The sequence below is a fragment of the Salmo trutta genome, chromosome 1 (genome assembly GCF_901001165.1).
Source record: "Salmo trutta chromosome 1, fSalTru1.1, whole genome shotgun sequence".
In the NCBI taxonomy this organism is placed as follows: Eukaryota; Metazoa; Chordata; class Actinopteri; order Salmoniformes; family Salmonidae; genus Salmo; species Salmo trutta.
The window spans coordinates 54688048-54705143 of record NC_042957.1 but is presented as its reverse complement, the minus strand read 5'-3'; the positions used below and the strand labels follow the sequence as shown (position 1 = coordinate 54705143).

At 45.1% G+C, this 17096-nt stretch overlaps 1 protein-coding gene across 14 annotated transcripts in view; it reads left to right on the top strand.

The window, feature by feature from the left end:
* LOC115200839 (nuclear factor 1 X-type-like) overlaps positions 1-17096 on the top strand; it is a 153353-nt gene that overhangs the window by 128649 nt on the left and 7608 nt on the right. For 8 of the 14 annotated variants that reach the window (XM_029763981.1, XM_029763967.1, XM_029763991.1 and 5 more), the window contains 10 exons: positions 1648-1710; positions 2965-3039; positions 3201-3321; positions 3676-3711; positions 4294-4424; positions 4663-4737; positions 8563-8691; positions 13855-14030; positions 15083-15230; positions 16829-16920. In XM_029763981.1, coding sequence (XP_029619841.1) covers positions 1648-1710; positions 2965-3039; positions 3201-3321; positions 3676-3711; positions 4294-4424; positions 4663-4737; positions 8563-8691; positions 13855-14030; positions 15083-15230; positions 16829-16920 — 1046 coding nt within the window. The remainder of the gene's footprint in view (positions 1-1647; positions 1711-2964; positions 3040-3200; positions 3322-3675; positions 3712-4293; positions 4425-4662; positions 4738-8562; positions 8692-13854; positions 14031-15082; positions 15231-16828; positions 16921-17096) is intronic. The other 6 variants (XM_029763985.1, XM_029763983.1, XM_029764005.1 and 3 more) reach the window with 5 other exon arrangements.

Here is a 17096-nt window from a genome sequence, read left to right as displayed (position 1 = left end):
CTCTTCAAGGTTGCATTACACAGCAGAGAAAGAATGGCACCAAGCAGGGCCGAACCAAACTAGCACAGGCCTCTCTGTGCACAGTCGTTAAGGTAAAGAGCTGAGTGAGATGCAGTCCCAATGACGCCTCGCGGACCCGGGCTTCACATTTACACTCCTCAGCTGGGGTTACATGGGAACTTCACCTGCCACACTGTGCCAACGGCCTGCACTCAAACAGGACTCTCTCTGTGTGTGTGTGTGTGTGTGTGTGTGTGTGTGTGTGTGTGTGTGTGTGTGTGTGTGTGTGTGTGTGTGTGTGTGTGTGTGTGTGTGTGTGTGTGTGTGTGTGTGTGTGTGTGTGTGTGTGTGTGTGTGTGTGTGTGTGTGTGTGTGTGTGTGTTAACTGTGGCTCCCTGGGCCTGAGAGAGAGGGATGCTGAAGAAGAGAGTGGGGAGAGTAAGGGAGAGAGAGAAACAAGAGAAAAGGAAGGAGTGCCAGAGATACAATGGGGCAAGAAATGTCACAAACACACAGTCGTTTCATCTCTCAAACTGGAACACCAAACCATTCCTATTTGATACTTGATGCTCTCTGGAGAGAGTATTACTACCGTAATTTCCGGACTATTAAGCGCACCTGAATATAAGCCGCACCCACTGAATTAAAAAATATATATTATTTTGAACATAAATAAGCCGCACATAAGCCGCAGGTGCCTACCGGTACATTGAAACAAATGAACTTTACACAGGCTTTAACGAAACACGGCTTGTAACAAAAATAAATAGGCTTTAACGAAACACGGCTTGTAACAAAAATAAATAGTCTTTAACGAAACACGGCTTGTAACAAAAAATACAAAATTAGCAGTAAACTTTAGTTGTCTTTTTGCACTGAGTCAACTCCTCACGCTGCTGTTTTTAACGTCTTATCATCGACTCATTAAGACCAAGCTCCCGTGCAGCAGCTCTATTTCCTTTTCCAACAGCCAGATCAATCGCCTTCAACTTGAAAGCTGCTTCATATGCATTTCTCCGTGTCTTTGCCATGATGAGGGTGACAAAATGACTACCGTAATCAGAATGATGGGAAGTTTGAGAGTGCTCGATTTAATCTAAACAGTAAACAAAAAAGTTGTTTGACCTTAACCCGTTCGGCAATTTCATTGGTCTAATGAAAGCTTCATGCCGCCAAAAAAACTGAGCACGTCACAGAATGTGTTTTTTTGAAGAATTTTTTTTTGGAAAGCGGGAAAAATCCATATATTAGCCGCGTCATTGTTTAAGCCGCGAGGTTCAAAGCCTGGGAAAAAAGTTGCGGCTTATAGTCCGGAATTTACGGTAGTGATTCCTCTACTGTGAATGGCTCTGGAAAGTAAAGTCTTTGGTGTTTGATTTGCCATTTCATGACTCTAATGTTCAACCTGAGCGGAAATAGCCAACCTTTAATCTAAGACCCAATTCTGCCTCTGGAAAGAAGGGGTTTTAAAATGCTTTCCAAAGTGTTCCTATGCCGTCCTCCACCCACTGCCCACTCACCTTGCGTACCGTCCAGGCATCTGTCTCCTGCCTAACCTCCACCATCTCTCTCGCTCTCTCTGTCTCTGTCTCTTTCTCACTCTCTCTCTCTCTCTCTCTCTCGCTGTTCTCTGTCTCTTTTCCACAGAATCCGGACAATCAGACAGCTCAAACCAGCAAGGAGACACAGACATCAAGCCACCACCCAATGGTGAGTTCACAGTGTGAACATATACACTGTAATTTATACATGCAGATGTATGTTTAAAAACTTTCACACACACACACCCAAACACACACACACACAGGCCAGTATAGAGTGTATTGTGTGTCCCAGTGGAGTTGGGCCTGGGTTTATTATAGTAAGGCGAGCTGATGTTGCTGGGCCTGGCTGTGAGTGTGGCACAACACTCATAAATCACCCTGACGTTATTGGAAGATGGGAACCACATGGCCGTGCTGCCGACTGGAGCTCTGACCTCATACAGCCGACTCCGCTGCGGTTAACCCAGGCTGAGGTAGGCTGAGGAGATGGTGTGGAGTAGGAGCACCACTAACCATGGAGAACCTGGACATCCTACATTCTTAGAAAAAAAGGTGCTATTTAGAACCTTAAAGGGTTCTTCGGCTGTCCCCATAGCAGAACCCTTTGAAGAAATTTTTTTGGTTGCAGGTTGAACCCTTTCTACAGAGGGTTCTACTGTACATGGAACTCAAAAGGGTTCTAACTGGTACCAATACACATATGGGTGTATACACGTTCCTTTACACCCGACCTATAGACTGAGTGGACACTACAGACTACACTACAGCACTGTTTCTTAGTCATGCTCCTGGGGAGCCAACGGGGGCACATTTTGACCTAGCACTACACACCTGATTCCACTAACTAAAGGTTTGATGATGAGTTGATTAGTGGAATCAGGTGTGTAGTGCTAGTTCCCCAGGAGCAGGAAACACTACACTATAGCCTTAGATAGAGAGCCTGGGCACTCTATACACTGCCCACTGCCAGGGCATGTACACACAACATACACAAGAGCTCTTAGAAAGCTTAAACACACAAATACAATCCAAAATCTATAGCAGTAATGACATCATACACGTTGCAACAAGCTCTGACATACTGGATGCCCACTGGACACCATGTAAACAGTGTGTGTATACAACTTATACAGGGCACAATCTGTGGAGCACATTAAGGCCTCCTGCTGGACAGTGTTTTGACATGCTTGACTTGAAGCAGTCATGACGTGAGTACCTGTCCATAGGGCTTTTGATAAGTGCGTGATACGTCCAACCAAAGCCATTTCCTATCTTATAGAAAACACATGCTAGTGCCTTCCACTGTGGTTTATCTGTTTTTCTATGCCTGGCTTTTTCAGCTCCCTCTGTGTGTCTGTGCGTGTGTGTGTGTCCTAGCATCTTCTCATCATCCTCATTGCTCTCATCTCTGTTTTCCCAGGGCACTTGAGTTTCCAGGACTGCTTTGTGACTTCAGGGGTGTGGAACGTGGCCGAGCTGGTCCGAGTGTCACAAAGTGAGTCACTGCCTCTCCTCTCTGTCACTGTCACTCTCACTGTCACGCTCACTACACACTCACCAGTACACACAAACCTCAAGGTTCTCACATGCATTTTCCTACTATACTCTGTTTAAAGAGTTGTGTAAGAGTCGCATGTATCTGTGTGTGTGCCTCAGCTCCAGTGGCCACAGCGTCCGGCCCCAACTTCTCCCTGGCCGACCTGGAGAGTCCTGGCTACTACAATATCAACCAGGTGGCCCTGGGACGTCGCTCCATCACCTCCACCCCCTCCACCAGGTGCACACATTACCTGATTATTTTGTAGCCTACTAATACTAGCTTCTGTACACTTCAGTCTATGCTGTCTAACTTTTGTGAATGCTTTCCTCACTCTGCTATGATAGTGTGATGGGACCTTTCTTCTTCTCCTTCCTCTCTCTTCTCTGTGAAACTTTCTTCATCTGGTGTTTTTTCCACCTATCTGTCAAACTGTCTGTCTGTTTTTTGTGGGGGGTTTTCCCCCCTTTCCTCACTCACTCTCTCTCTCCTATATTTCTCCTTCTATCCCTCTGTCTCCTTCTATCCCTCTCTCTCCTTCTATCGCTCTCTCTCCTTCTCTGTCTCACTGTTTCTCTCTCTCTCTCGCTGCAGGACAGAAATGGAGCTTTATGCAAGTCTCCCACGGAGGTAGTTATATTCACTCCACTATATTTCCCCTGACACTACTTTAATATAGACACATTCAGACTCAGCCAGACGGACAGCCCAAAACACATACAATTCTTTATTTGGATCCACTTATGAAACATTGTGCATTAAGGGACCTATGTTTTTAAAGGTCCCATATGGACTTGAATCCAAGGAACACTCGCACACTGTACACACACTTACGCTCTACAATACTTTAGTCTAAGCCAGGGGTAGGCAACTCGTTCCTGGAGTGCCCCAGGTACCACAGGATTTTGTTCCAACTAGGTACCACACCTGACCAACAAGGCTAATTGATCAGTTCAATGATTGCCTAAATTCAACACACCTGGTCTTCGAGGTTGGTTAAATCAAAAACAGGACCAGAGTTGCCTACCCCAGTCTAGGTACGCAATCTAATCTGTGGGACTGTAACAAACATGGCCATGTTCAGATAAAGCATGTTGAATAAAGCCTCTAGCCGTACTTATCTGTCTCTCAGCAGACTGTACTTTGTCTCCCAAGTAAATAATATTCCTGCCTCCACACCCATTAAGTCCCTTTCTCTCTCCCTCTCTCCAGCTCCAACAAGCGCAAGTCCATTGACGACAGTGAGATGGATAGCCCGGTGGACGATGTCTTCTACTCGGGCCGCTCCCCTGCGGCCGGCAGCAGCTCCCAGTCCAGTGGCTGGCCCAACGATGTGGACGCAGGTTAGAGAGCAGTGAATGTGTCGGATTTAATGTGGCCTCAATATGGACGCAGTTCATTTACAAACACATTATAACAACATAATATTCCTAATTGTGCCACTGTTCTTATTTCATTACATGTCAATCATCCTGTACTTAGCTCTCATGTTATCAACTGAGTGGATTGTGGTTAACGTTCCACCCTGCTAATTTCCCCTCCATTGTTAACTGTGCCCTTCTCTCCTGTTTGGACTTCCAGTGCAGCACCATTTGGCCAGTGTGCAAGAGAGGAAGATAAAGCATGAAAACGACGGCGTGCAGTTTCCTTACCATGGTTAGAAAACATTGCATTCATATATACCTATTATAATCTATACTGTACATTGTTCTCTATGCATCTCTCTGTCTCTCTGCTTGTCTATTTTTCCACACTTCCTAGCGAGTGTTCTCTCCGTCCCTCTCTCCGTCCCTCTCTCCGTCCCTCTCTCCGTCCCTCTCACCATCCCTCTCCTCTCTGCTGCTGTTGGGTTGTTCTTGTTTCTATTCCAGATATTTGTTGTGGTTTGTGGAATTCCCAAAGCCTTTTGGTAACCCAGTAGCTTCACCAAGTCTATTACAACCTCTCACACACTGTGTCCACTTGCTCAAGGTAGAGGGCTTGGTTAGGGTTGAATCTTTTCTGATTCAGGCTGCCAAGAAACTATAACCTATTGGTCATTGATTTCAATGTTTAATTGATTTCAATGTATTTTTTGCACTCTTTTTGCATTCGCTCATTCAAAATTCTAATTTCAGTTAATGTACATTGCAAAAGAGTTTTGAATCGCAGTCATTTAGTAATTTAGTCAGCAACACATGCATCAGTGGTATAGCCCTGTGAGAGTGGGTAGAGATTCTAGAATGAGGCCCTGTCTCCTGTTGAGTTGCTGTGAGATGCTTCACCCAGTCAGATACTGAGGCGGTGCTGTTCTGTGTGCCCCCCCCCACCTGTCATAGCCTCCACTCAACAGTGGACACCTCCTCCAACAGGCAGGACAGGAAGAGAAATACAACACAAACAAACAAGACTAAATGCACTCAGGTGTGCCGTCAAGGCACAAGGCACCGTCTGTCACTAAAATATTCCACATACACACACACACACACAAACGTGTACAAACACACACACATGCGCACACACACACACACACTCCCAATATGGAGAGTAGCAGCGTTCCGGTCCAGATGGTGCTTCCATGTGTCTACAGCAATGGGAGCTACTGGGTTACAGTAGACATCTGTTTTGGTGGTGGTGGTGTAGGGGGAGGAGGAGGAAGGGGAGAGGGTCTCAGCTCCCCTCCAAAGGTGATTCACTACCTGAATGGAAGGCTCTGAGGCATATGAGGTGATCATGTAATTCATCATTACTTTTGCTGTCTCCTGCTCTGCTGTCTCCAGTGCCTGCTGAGTGGACATTGATATGCCTCTATGCATTTTCATTGGTTGTTTCCTTCTCCTCTCTCACTTCATTGCAAGCTCAGCCCATCACTGTACTGTGGTCAACGTATTGGTCTGAGATAGCTTGTTGAAGGAGATATGTGTGCTAGGGAACATTGTGTTTTTGATGAGGTGTGTTGTGTATGAATGAGCGGTATGTGAGTGGTATGTATGTGCCTGTATGTCTGTGTTCTTCTTCCTGGTTGTGGGTTGGGGGGGTCACGGTCCTCTGACAGTTAGGGGTTTTTGTGGCAGCCAGCTTGTTAGTGTGGCGAGGCTGGAGGTTCATGGGAGCAGTTGATTGGCTGCCAGTCTGCCCAAACCATGTGCCAGGAGTTGGTCCGAGAAAGAGCGCAGAACAATCGATCGTGCTCGCTCACGCATACAAACACACTGATACACAGGCACACACACACACACATTCAGAGAGAAACAGAAACTGGAAGAGAGCGATCAGACTAGCGATCTGTTAACTCTAACATGCAAATCTTTCCTTGGGCATCATGGCCTTGTCCTCCAGCCCAGCACTTCACCCAGACGTTACATTTGTTACGATAACTAAACTAAATCTATCACAGTGCCCAATCCCCCTTGAGCCTTGGTGGTTATATTCAGCATGTCCACCCTGAACATTTGTCTCATATAGCCAGTAGCGGTTCACTGGGTGAGACACATTCCTATTTTAATGTCTCAAACTTCTTAAAGTGCCAGAGTGCCATGCTGTGTTTTTATCATCATTATGCCACCAAATGGATCATCACACTCCCCACTCCCACTTGGTGTCACATATTCCTGCCTAGCAGAACATACGTGCCCGCCTACCCATTTCTATACACACCAATGCCCACGCTGGCCCAGCTGCAACGCTGCAGTCAGAAGCATTGTGGGTAATTGTTGTGATCAAATGTTTCCCGAAGTAACACTTCAAAAACGTATTTCAGAACGGCTGCCCCGTTACAGTTTATATATTCAGCTTGTAAAAGCTATTTCAGCATCTCCCAGGGCCGTACTGAAACTATCCCCTTTTTATTTGATGTGTTTGTTTTATTTGTGTGAATATGTGTCGTTTATGGGACTTCTTGCTAGTCAAGGTTTTTTTTTCTGTTTGTGAATTTGTTAAAAATAGTTTTTGTGTGTGTGTGTGCACATAATGTCACAAACTGTGCAGTATATGTTTGTGACTCAGGACATGCATGCAAGTAGAAAAATGTGTGTTTGAGTGCAAAAGTATTTTGATAATTATTCTCTCCAATACTTAATTTCATTCTTTGAATATCGTGGCTCCCTGAGGTCAAACACACCACTTGGCAATGGTCACAAACCCTACAATTCTAAATCGCCTGTTCCGATTACCATACATCAAAATAATTTCCCTCAAACTCTCTTCAATCTGTAGCTCTTACACATTTGACCATGTTTCTGGGCCAGTTGGTAAGCCTGGCCTATACTTAGTGTGCCTGTTTTTACTAAACTGGGGAATAGTTCATAGAGTCCTGAAGTCTCAACTGACATTTATAGAAGTAGGAGGACACATTGATATGTTGTTAAATATATGTACAGGCTATGCCGTCACTCTTCCACTCCTTTACTTTCTCTCACTCTCTCTCCCCTTTTCCATCCATCCTTCATTGGCGTTGGGCCGTCTGCTTGCCACCCTGACTGAACAGCTTGTGTGTGTGTGTGTTCTGTATCTACCATATCTGTAGGAGATGCATTAACACAATTCAGCCGAGTCTTCCTCCCACCAGCCCAGAGTTACATACAACTGACAGACTGACTTACAAGCAGTAGGCCACTAAATTAAAGGACATATTGATATATCTGTTGGCAGGCTGCAGCTACAGTATATCTGAATATAGCTACACACAGTCAATGTGCCACAGAAACACATTCTGGCCAGCCAATGTGCCACAGAAACACATTTTGGCCTAGTTGTGAAGCTGTACAAAATCACACTCCTTGTAAACAGGCACGTTAACAAGTGCAGTGTGTAGGAGGGAGGATGTATTCACGGTGTTGTCATATAGCTGGAAGTCCCGCTGTCTATAGGGATGCTGGGTGCTGAGATCACTGCTGGTGTGGGATTGGTGGTGGGATGTTGTGGTTTTTTATTTGATTTTCATTGTCCTCCTATACCCTGAGACAAGCACTATCAAGGGTGAGGTTGGGAACTGGATGCTTGCTTATGGACTCCACGCAGAGGACCAGTTACCATAGCAAGGCACAGTAGAATGCCAGTGATCAGAATCCTGTCTTTCGCTCATATACTCCAATGGTGGCAGCAATTATAATGCCATTGCATTTCCCAGCTCTCTCTCTCCCCTCTGACACTGTGCCTCAAGCCTTCCTCTGAACCCCCCCACCCCATCCTGCGCCGCTTCAAAACAACTCCCTCCCCCCTGGACCCCCACTTTACTCTACCCTGGTTCTGATATGCTACAGCACAGAGACCGTATACTAACAGAGAGATATGGAAAGAGAGGTTGATCCATCAGTGTAATCAATCGATCCATTGATTTCAGTAGATCACAATTAATAAAACCCATTACATTTTTTTTAAGTAGAAGTCTTGAGTCTAAATTGAAGTCTACAGTTAAGTTGATTTGATAGAGCAAATAGCCACCAGCCTGTTCATTAAACCCACGTCTCTGTTCTGCCATTTTGTTGATCCCATTTTTGCCAGGACTCTCCTCGCCTGGTTCTCTTAAGAAGCCGGGGAAATTCGATTTCAGCGCCCTGTCGCAGCAGACGAGGTCGCCTCGCATGGCGTTCACCCACCACCCGCTGCCAATGCTGGCGGGAGTGAGACCAGGTGAGACCCCCCTGACAGCCCTCCCAACCCCCTGCCCATCCCCTGACCCAGACCCAGTGGAGGGGTGGCAGTGAGTGGTGTCCGTAGGGGAAGGCTCTGCTGTCCCACCCTGTGAGGGACAACGGCAGTAGAGCTGTGTTTTTGAAAGAAACCTGAGGCACAGAATATACAGTGCATTCGGAAAGTATTCAGACCCCTTGACTTTTTCCACATTTTGTTAGGTTACAGCCTTATTCTAAAATGGATTCAATTGTTTTTTTCCCCATCATCAATCTACACACAATACCCCATGATGACAAAGAAAAAAATGTTTTTTAGAAATGTTTGCACATATAAAAAAAAACTGGAATAGAACATTTACATAAGTATTCAAACCCTTTACTCAGTACTTTGTTGAAGCACCTTTGGCGGCAATTACATCCTCAAGTGTTCTTGGGTATGACGCTACAAGCTTGGCACACCTGTATTTGGGGAGTTTCTCCCATTCTCTGCAGATCCTCTCAAGCTCTGTCAGCTTGGATGGGGAGCGTCGCTGCACAGCTATTTTCAGGTCTCTCCAGAGATGTTCGATCGGATTCAAGCCCGGGCTCTGGCTGGACCACTCAAGGACATTCAGAGCCTTGTCCCGAAGCCACTGCCGCGTTGTCTTGGCTGTGTGATTAGGGTCGTTGTCCTGTTGGAAGGCGAACCTTCACCCCAGTCTGAGGTCCTGAGCACGCTGGAGCAAGGTTTTCATCAAGGATCTCTCTGTACTTTGCTATACCTCAATCCTGACTAATCTCCCAGTCCCTGCCACTGAAAAACGTCACCACAGTATGATGCTGCCACCACCATGCATCACCGTAGGGACAGGTTTCCTCCAGACGTGACGCTTGGCATTCAGGCCAAAGAGTTCAATCTTGGTTTAATCAGACCAGAGAATCTTATTTCTCATGGTTTGAGAGTCCTTTAGGTGCCTTTTGGCAAACTCCAAGCAGGCTGTCATGTGCCTTACACTGAGGAGTGGCTTCCGTCTGGCCACTCTAACATAAAGGCCTGATTGGTGGAGTGCTGCAGAGGTGGTTGTCCTTCTGGAAGGTTCTCCCATCTCCACAGAGGACTTCTGGAGCTCTGTCAGAGTAAACATTGGGTTCTCGGTGACCTCCCTGACCAAGGCCCTTCTCCGCCGATTGCTCAGTTTGGCATGGCAGCCAGCTCTAGGAAGAGTCTTGGTGGTTCCAAACTTCTTCCATTTAAGTGATGGAGGCCACTGTGTTCTTGGTGACCTTCAATGCTGCAGAAATGTTTTGGTACCCTTCACCAGATCTGTTCCTCAACACAATCCTGCCTCAGAGCTCTACGGACAATTCCTTCAATCTCATAGCTTGGTTTTTGTTCTGACACGCACTGTCATCTGTGGGACCTTATATAGACAAATGTGTGCCTTTACAAATCATGTACAATCAATTGAATTTACCACAGGTGGACTCCAATCAAGATGTAGAAACATCTCAAGGATGATCAATGGAAACAGGATGCACTTGAGCTCAATTTCGAGTCTCATAGCAAAGGATCATAGCAAAACCTCTGGGTTTTTTTTAATTCAAAAAAACTGTTTTTGTTTTGTCTTTTTTGGGGTATTGTGTGTAGATTGATGAGAAAAATAAGGCTGTGACATAACAAAATTAGGAAAAAGGTAAGAGGTCTGAATACTTTCCAAATGCAAATTAGGCTAGAGTATAACATACAGTTGTTCCTTCCTGTACCCTGTAAAGAGGTCAGTCTGTGGTTGGGTGCTTGAGTGACTGGGTGAAGAGCCTCCATTCTGTACCTCCATTTCTCTGACCACCACCTACCCTGATCACCACCTCCCTGAACCACACTGCTCCAACCCACAACTATGGTCTTACAACTGGTACATGTAGTTAGTTCATGATGGGCACATGATTTATTGGCTTCACTACGTTATTATACAGAGCCTGATAGAAACTTGGTGTACAGCCCTACATTCTCATGAGTACTGTATTTTTAGAGAAGACATTTGTTATTTTGGCTCACGGCTGACAATGTCTTGCCATTTCCCTTAAAATGCTTTAAGCTTATGCCGTTCACCATCAATTATTTTATCATATCTCTTCTCCTCTTTCTCTCTTTCTTCTCTCGCTCTCTGACTGAGACGCCTATGGTCGGGAACCCAGGGAGTGTGTGAAGAGCTTACTGTTATGGTGTCTGGCAGTGGAACATGGTCATTGTGTGAGCCAGTGGTTATTTCAACCCCCTGGGGGCATCGACAAAGATCTCATGATGAAATCAGATATCAACAGTTGCCACAGGGTTGTAACTGGGACATTTGCATTCTCAATCGTATCAGCTCAAAGCAAGTCATTGTGAAGGGTGAACAGCTCACCATAGATAATGAGCATCTGAACTCATCTGAACTCCCAACTCAAAGCTAAAAGTTCCTAAATTGATTAGAAGCAGTCAGGTTGACCACCGTGTAATGACATCTACCTCAGAGATGCTGAGATTGCCTCCTACACTCTTAGAAAAAAGGGTTCCAAAAGGGTTCATCAGCTGTACCAATAGGAGAACCCTTTTTGGTTCCACATAGACCCCTCTATTGAAAGGGTCCTACATGGAACAAGTCTGGTTCATCCTTTGGAGCAATTTCCAAATGCCTGAAGTTAACAACTTCATCTGTACAAACAATAGTATGCAAGTATAAACACCATGGGACCACGCAGCCATCATACCGCTCAGGAAGGAGACGCGTTCTGTCTCCTAGAGATGAACGTACTTTGGTGTGAAAAGTGCAAATCAATCCAAGAACTACAGCAAAGGACCTTGTGAAGATGCTGGAGGAAACGGGTACAAAAGTATCTATATCCACAGTAAAACGAGTCCTATATCGACATAACCTGAAAGTCCGCTCAGCAAGGAAGAAGCCACTGCTCCAAACCCGCCATAAAAAAGTCAGACTATGGTTTGCAACTGCACATGGGGACAAATATCGTACTTTTTGGAGAAATGTCCTCTGGTCTGATGAAACAAAAACAGAACTGTTTGGCCATAATGACCATCGTTATGTTTGGAGGAAAAGGGGGGAGGCTTGCAAGCCGAAGACACCATCCCAACTGTGAAGTACAGGGGTGGCAGCATCATATTGTGGGGGTGCTTTGCTGCAGGAGGGACTGGTGCACTTCACAAAATAGATGGCATCATGAAGAGGAAAATTTATGTAGATATATTGAAGCAACATCTCAAGACATCAGTCAGGAAGTTAAAGCTTGGTCGCAAATGGGTCTTCCAAATGGACAATAACCCCAAGCATACTTCCAAAGTTGTGGCAAAATGGCTTAAGGACAACAAAGTCAAGGTATTGGAGTGGCCATCACAAAGCCCTGACCTCAATCCTATAGACAATTAGAGGGCAGAACTGAAAAAGCGTGTGCGAGCAAGGAAGCCTACAAACCTGACTCAGTTACACCAGCTCTGTCAGGAGGAATGGGCCAAAATTCACCCAACTTATTGTGGGAAGCTTGTGGAAGGCTACCCAAAACGTTTGACCCAAGTTAAACTATTTAAAGGCAATGCTACCAAATACTAATTGAGTGTATGTAAACTTCTGACCCACTGGGAATGTGATGAAAAAAATAAAAAGCTGAAATAAATAATTCTCTCTACTATTATTCTGACATTTCACATTCTTAAAATAAAGTGGTGATCCTAACTGACCTAAAACAGGGAATTGTTACTAGGATTAAATGTCAGGAATTGTGAAAAACGGTGTTTAAATGTATTTGGCTAAGGTGTATGTAAACTTTCGACTTCAACTGTATGTCATTCCCATGCCTGTGTGAAAGTGTTTACTGCGTTGTTGTTGTTGTGTGTCGTAGATCCAGGGGGTATGGGGGTAGGGAGGGGTTGGGGTTTGGGGTATAGCCCCAAACACACTGGAGTTGGCAGCCTCATGCGGGCAGCTGGAGGCCCTGCCGGGTGGGGCAACACTAGAGGGGGTAGACTGGCACACCAGAAGAAAAAGGGAGAGGGTACGCCCCGCTAATACAAATCAAGGAGATTTGGTAATGGATATACATCTGACAGAGGGCTTTGTGTCCCATTCAAACGTTCGTTCACACCTCAGTCTCCATATTCAGCTCGGCTGGGTGACTTAAAGCGAGATACTTTCTCACCCTCTCATGCAGGCACAAAAGAGAGCTTCTGTATTCCCTTACAGACGCAGCAACACCGGGACATCTGAACCCCCACACCTACACACAACCAAATAGATATCATCCAAGTGTAGACCACTAACACATTGTCACGTCCTGACCATAGAGAGCTCGTATTTTTCTATGGTAGAGTAGGTCAGGGTGTGACTGGGGGGTTTTGTCTAGTTTAAATGTTCTATGTTTTGGTTCTATTTTCTTTTTTCTATGTTGGGATTTTTGTATGATCCCCAATTAGAGGCAGCTGGTCATCGTTGTCTCTAATTTGCGATCGTATTTAAGTAGTTTTTCCCACCTGTGTTTGTGGGAGATTATTTTGAGTTAGTGCATGTTGCACCTCTTCATCACGTTTTGTTTATAGTTTATTGTATGTCTTGCATAGTTTCACATATAAATAAAGATGTGGAACGATACCCACGCTGCGCCTTGGTCTCCTTCCTACGACGAACGTGACACACATGCACATAAACTCACACGTACAGTGTGAACATAAAGATTAGTCTTGTCATAGAGGATCGTTGGAAAGCAGCTTGCCTATTTAAATGCCAAATTGCTGTGACGCCTGTGAATCACACCCTCAAAACAGCACACAGACGCATTAAGACGTTCTAATTTAAGACAGTGCTCAATGATCTCTTTGTCCTTGTTATTTTTTTGTGTGGTTTGGGGACTGCTTTTGTAATGTAGACCATTGCATTTGTGTGCCTCATTCTTTCTTGTAATACATTTTCACCCTCAATCTATCATGATTTGATTAAATGAAACTCCAATTTGGACCGATGTCACTCAATGTGCCTGTCCCTGGGTCTTAAGATGTGGCCGCTGTTGACTGTTTTAAACTAAAATCCCTTGTGAGTGTTCACTGCTGAACTGCATGTCTCCCTGTTAATCTCTGTTTCTCTCTTATTCACTCTCCCTCCTTTCATCTATCTAACTAACGTATGTCTCTTCTCAGGGAGCCCCCGTGCCTCAGCCTCTGCCCTGCACTTCCCCTCCCCCTCCATCATCCAGCAGTCCAGCCCGTACTTCACACACCCCACCATTCGCTACCACCACCATCCTGGACAGGACCCCCTGAAGGAATTTGTGCAGTTTGTCTGCGCTGATGGCTCGGGACAGTCTGGTGGCCAGGTAAGGTTTGATGTAAGAGGAGAGTTCAGGGTCTGAGTGACACCAACCACTTGTACACTAATGTAATCACACATGGGCACAACAAAAGACCAATGAAGGCAGTAAGAATAGAACTCCATGAACATCTGTGTGGCCATGCAAACCACACAAGCATGACTAAATGAAGTTTAGTGATTGGTGATTATTAACACTCTATAGACATGTACTGTTTCCCTGTGTAAACACTACACTGAGTACAGTACTGAGATAGAGACCACAGGTTTGTTTGTTTCATCACTTGCGGACACCATTTGCTGTTAAGTATAGATACAGTATGATGAAAGAGGAGTGAAACTGTAACAGTGAAAAACATGAAAACCTTTAAGTTATGTAGTATGCAAGGTAAGGAAACAGGGTTGACTTTCTGATAAAAAATTGTTTTACTTAAACCAATTGCCAAACCGTTGCACCAGTGAGGAGAGAAAGCAAAATTACTATTGACAATTTCCTGTTGGTCCAGGGTTTTCTGTACTTAATCTTTTTTCCTTGTCCTGTGCTCTTCCAGACCCTAAGGTTCCCTTTTTTCTTTTGCTCCGCCCACCCCCTCAGATTATGTAATCATCAGCACGAAAGCCTACAATCACAGCACATTTCAATCGAGCATACATGTTCTGTCTTCCGTTTTTATTGTAATTATTATTTCGCGTGTTGTTGGTGTTGTGTTTTCTTAGTAGAGTATTTTTCCCGTGTTTTGATTTGTTGCCATGTTATGGACAAACCCCACCACCAATTGTTCTCTCACCCCCCTCCCACTCACCCCTCCACCATGGACCACCCCAGAACTCCCCTCCGCTTCAAATCCCCGATCAACCCTTGTGGTGATTATTATTTTGTACACCTCCATAATTGACGCAATGCACATACATCATTCGTTTGGCTGTTGTTTCCAACACCCCCACCTCTCCCACCACCCATCATGGATATATTTGGGACCTGGTCTCTGGAGCTGCGTCCTCTCATGCCATGTGCGGGTTGTCACGTCGCCCTCCTGACCCTGTTTGTGTTGTCCGCAGCCAAACGGGAGCGGCCAGAGCAAAATGCCGGGCTCCTTCTTGCTGCCTCCACCTCCCCCAGTGGCCCGCCCAGTGCCCCTCCCCATGTCCGACTCTAAATCCAGCAGCACGCCTCCCGACGGCGGACTGACCTCGCCCACATCTCCGTGTAAGTGACCCCACAGACCAAGTCAGAACCAAAACCAAAATTACTGGAGCTGCCCCTCTGTATCTTAGGGCCCTGGCCAGCCATCCTCTGCCCGCTCCCATAGTAAATACCCCCCCCCCCCAACAGCCAGCTCACCTCTCACCTCCTTCACTGTCTGGAATCATACTGACCCTAGAGTTATGACAGAAGCCTGTCACCATTCTCCTCTGATGACCCTTTTGTGGTGTCCTCCAAGGCTCTATATTAGGCCCATCCTCTTTCTCTTAGAAAGTCCATCCTGAGCCCTGCCTTGAATGACACTAACCCTTCCTCGATACCCCTGTGCCTCTGCCCTCACAGATGTTGACGCAGCAGATTGCCATCCTGGTTTTCCTCCGTTTATGTTTTATTTATCTCATATGGCCAGCCCTCGAGATGTCAGTTGAGATCGGAGGTAGTCTGAAATGGAGTTTGATCCATTTCCTTTTTGTCAATTGCTCACTCTAGTTCACTTATTTCTTTACTAGTGGCACATATTTAGGGCAGTTTATTTGGACTCCAAAACATCATGCTCCAGTTATTCTGCCATTTCCCCATAAAATATCCAAACATGAAAATAATATTTGGAGTTATATTTTACTTTTTAGTTGAATTGATTTTTTTACTGAGTTGGTGGTGTTGTTGCTTTGAAGGTCAGACTTGGAGTTCTGCTTATGTATATGCAGTTTTATACTGAAGGGGTGTGTCCATTAGAAGGGTGTGTCTAGTTATTGGAGGTGTCTGCCAAAATGTTTCTCACCTATGACAGAAGGGGCACTGGACGGAGCACTTTTCTTTCTTTTTTTTCCTTCTCTTTTTTATATTTCAGATTTTTGTATTTTGTTTTATACATTTTTTTTCAACCCCCTCAATCAATGTCTCAAAGTCTTTTAGATATTTTAACTATGTTACTGATTCTCAAACATGAGGGTTCCAAAAGGGTTCTGCATCTGTCCCCATAGAAGGACAGTTTTTGGTTCCAGCTAGGACACTTTGGTTCCAGGTAGAACTATTTTGGGTTCCATGTAGATCCCTCTCTGGAAAGGGTTCTACTCCATGTAGAAAATATTTCTACCTGGAACCAAACGGGTTCTACCTGGAACCAAAAGGGCTTCTTCAAAAGGTTCTCAGCAGAAGAAACCTTTTTGGTTCTAGATAGCACCTTTTTTTCTCAAAGTCTACTTAACGTATGTGTATGCTGCTAAATAATACAGACTTACACACACTCTACAGAAACTTTCCAGTATCAGATTCCTCACATGTTAGAAGGGTTTGTAATAACAACCTTCGTGTTGCAGTCTATATTGACCTCAAACTGCCCTGAATTTGGGACCAGGGTTATAGTTTGGAGAGGTCCGGCTCAGTTCAGTAGCCCTACTCTATGATGCGGAGGGGGACTTACAGTAACAATTCTACGTGTGATGTCAGGTTGAGAGCTTAAAGCAGTATTTTCATTGCAGTATTTTCTGAAATTGTTATGAAACTTAAGTACAATGCTCCGTAATTTTTTTTTATTGAACACAGGCTGTGGTTTGTGCTGAAATGGTTTGACCATTTCTCCTTTCTGTGTCTGTCTGCAGCTTACTCCACGTCAGGGGCCCCAGCTCCCAACAGGTTTGTCAGCATCGGATCACGGGACAACAACTTTCTGAACATCCCGCAGCAGACACAGGTGAGCAAACAGCTTTAGGGCTCGATTCAATCTCTATCGCTGAAGTTTGCGATTGAAAGTGAAATGTCATTTCCGATTGAGTCGACATATGCAGCGTTACCATGACTACAGTCTCCGCTAACGCAGGAACATTGCCTTTACATTTCTATTGTGCTGTAGCACAGCTCTTCAGCACT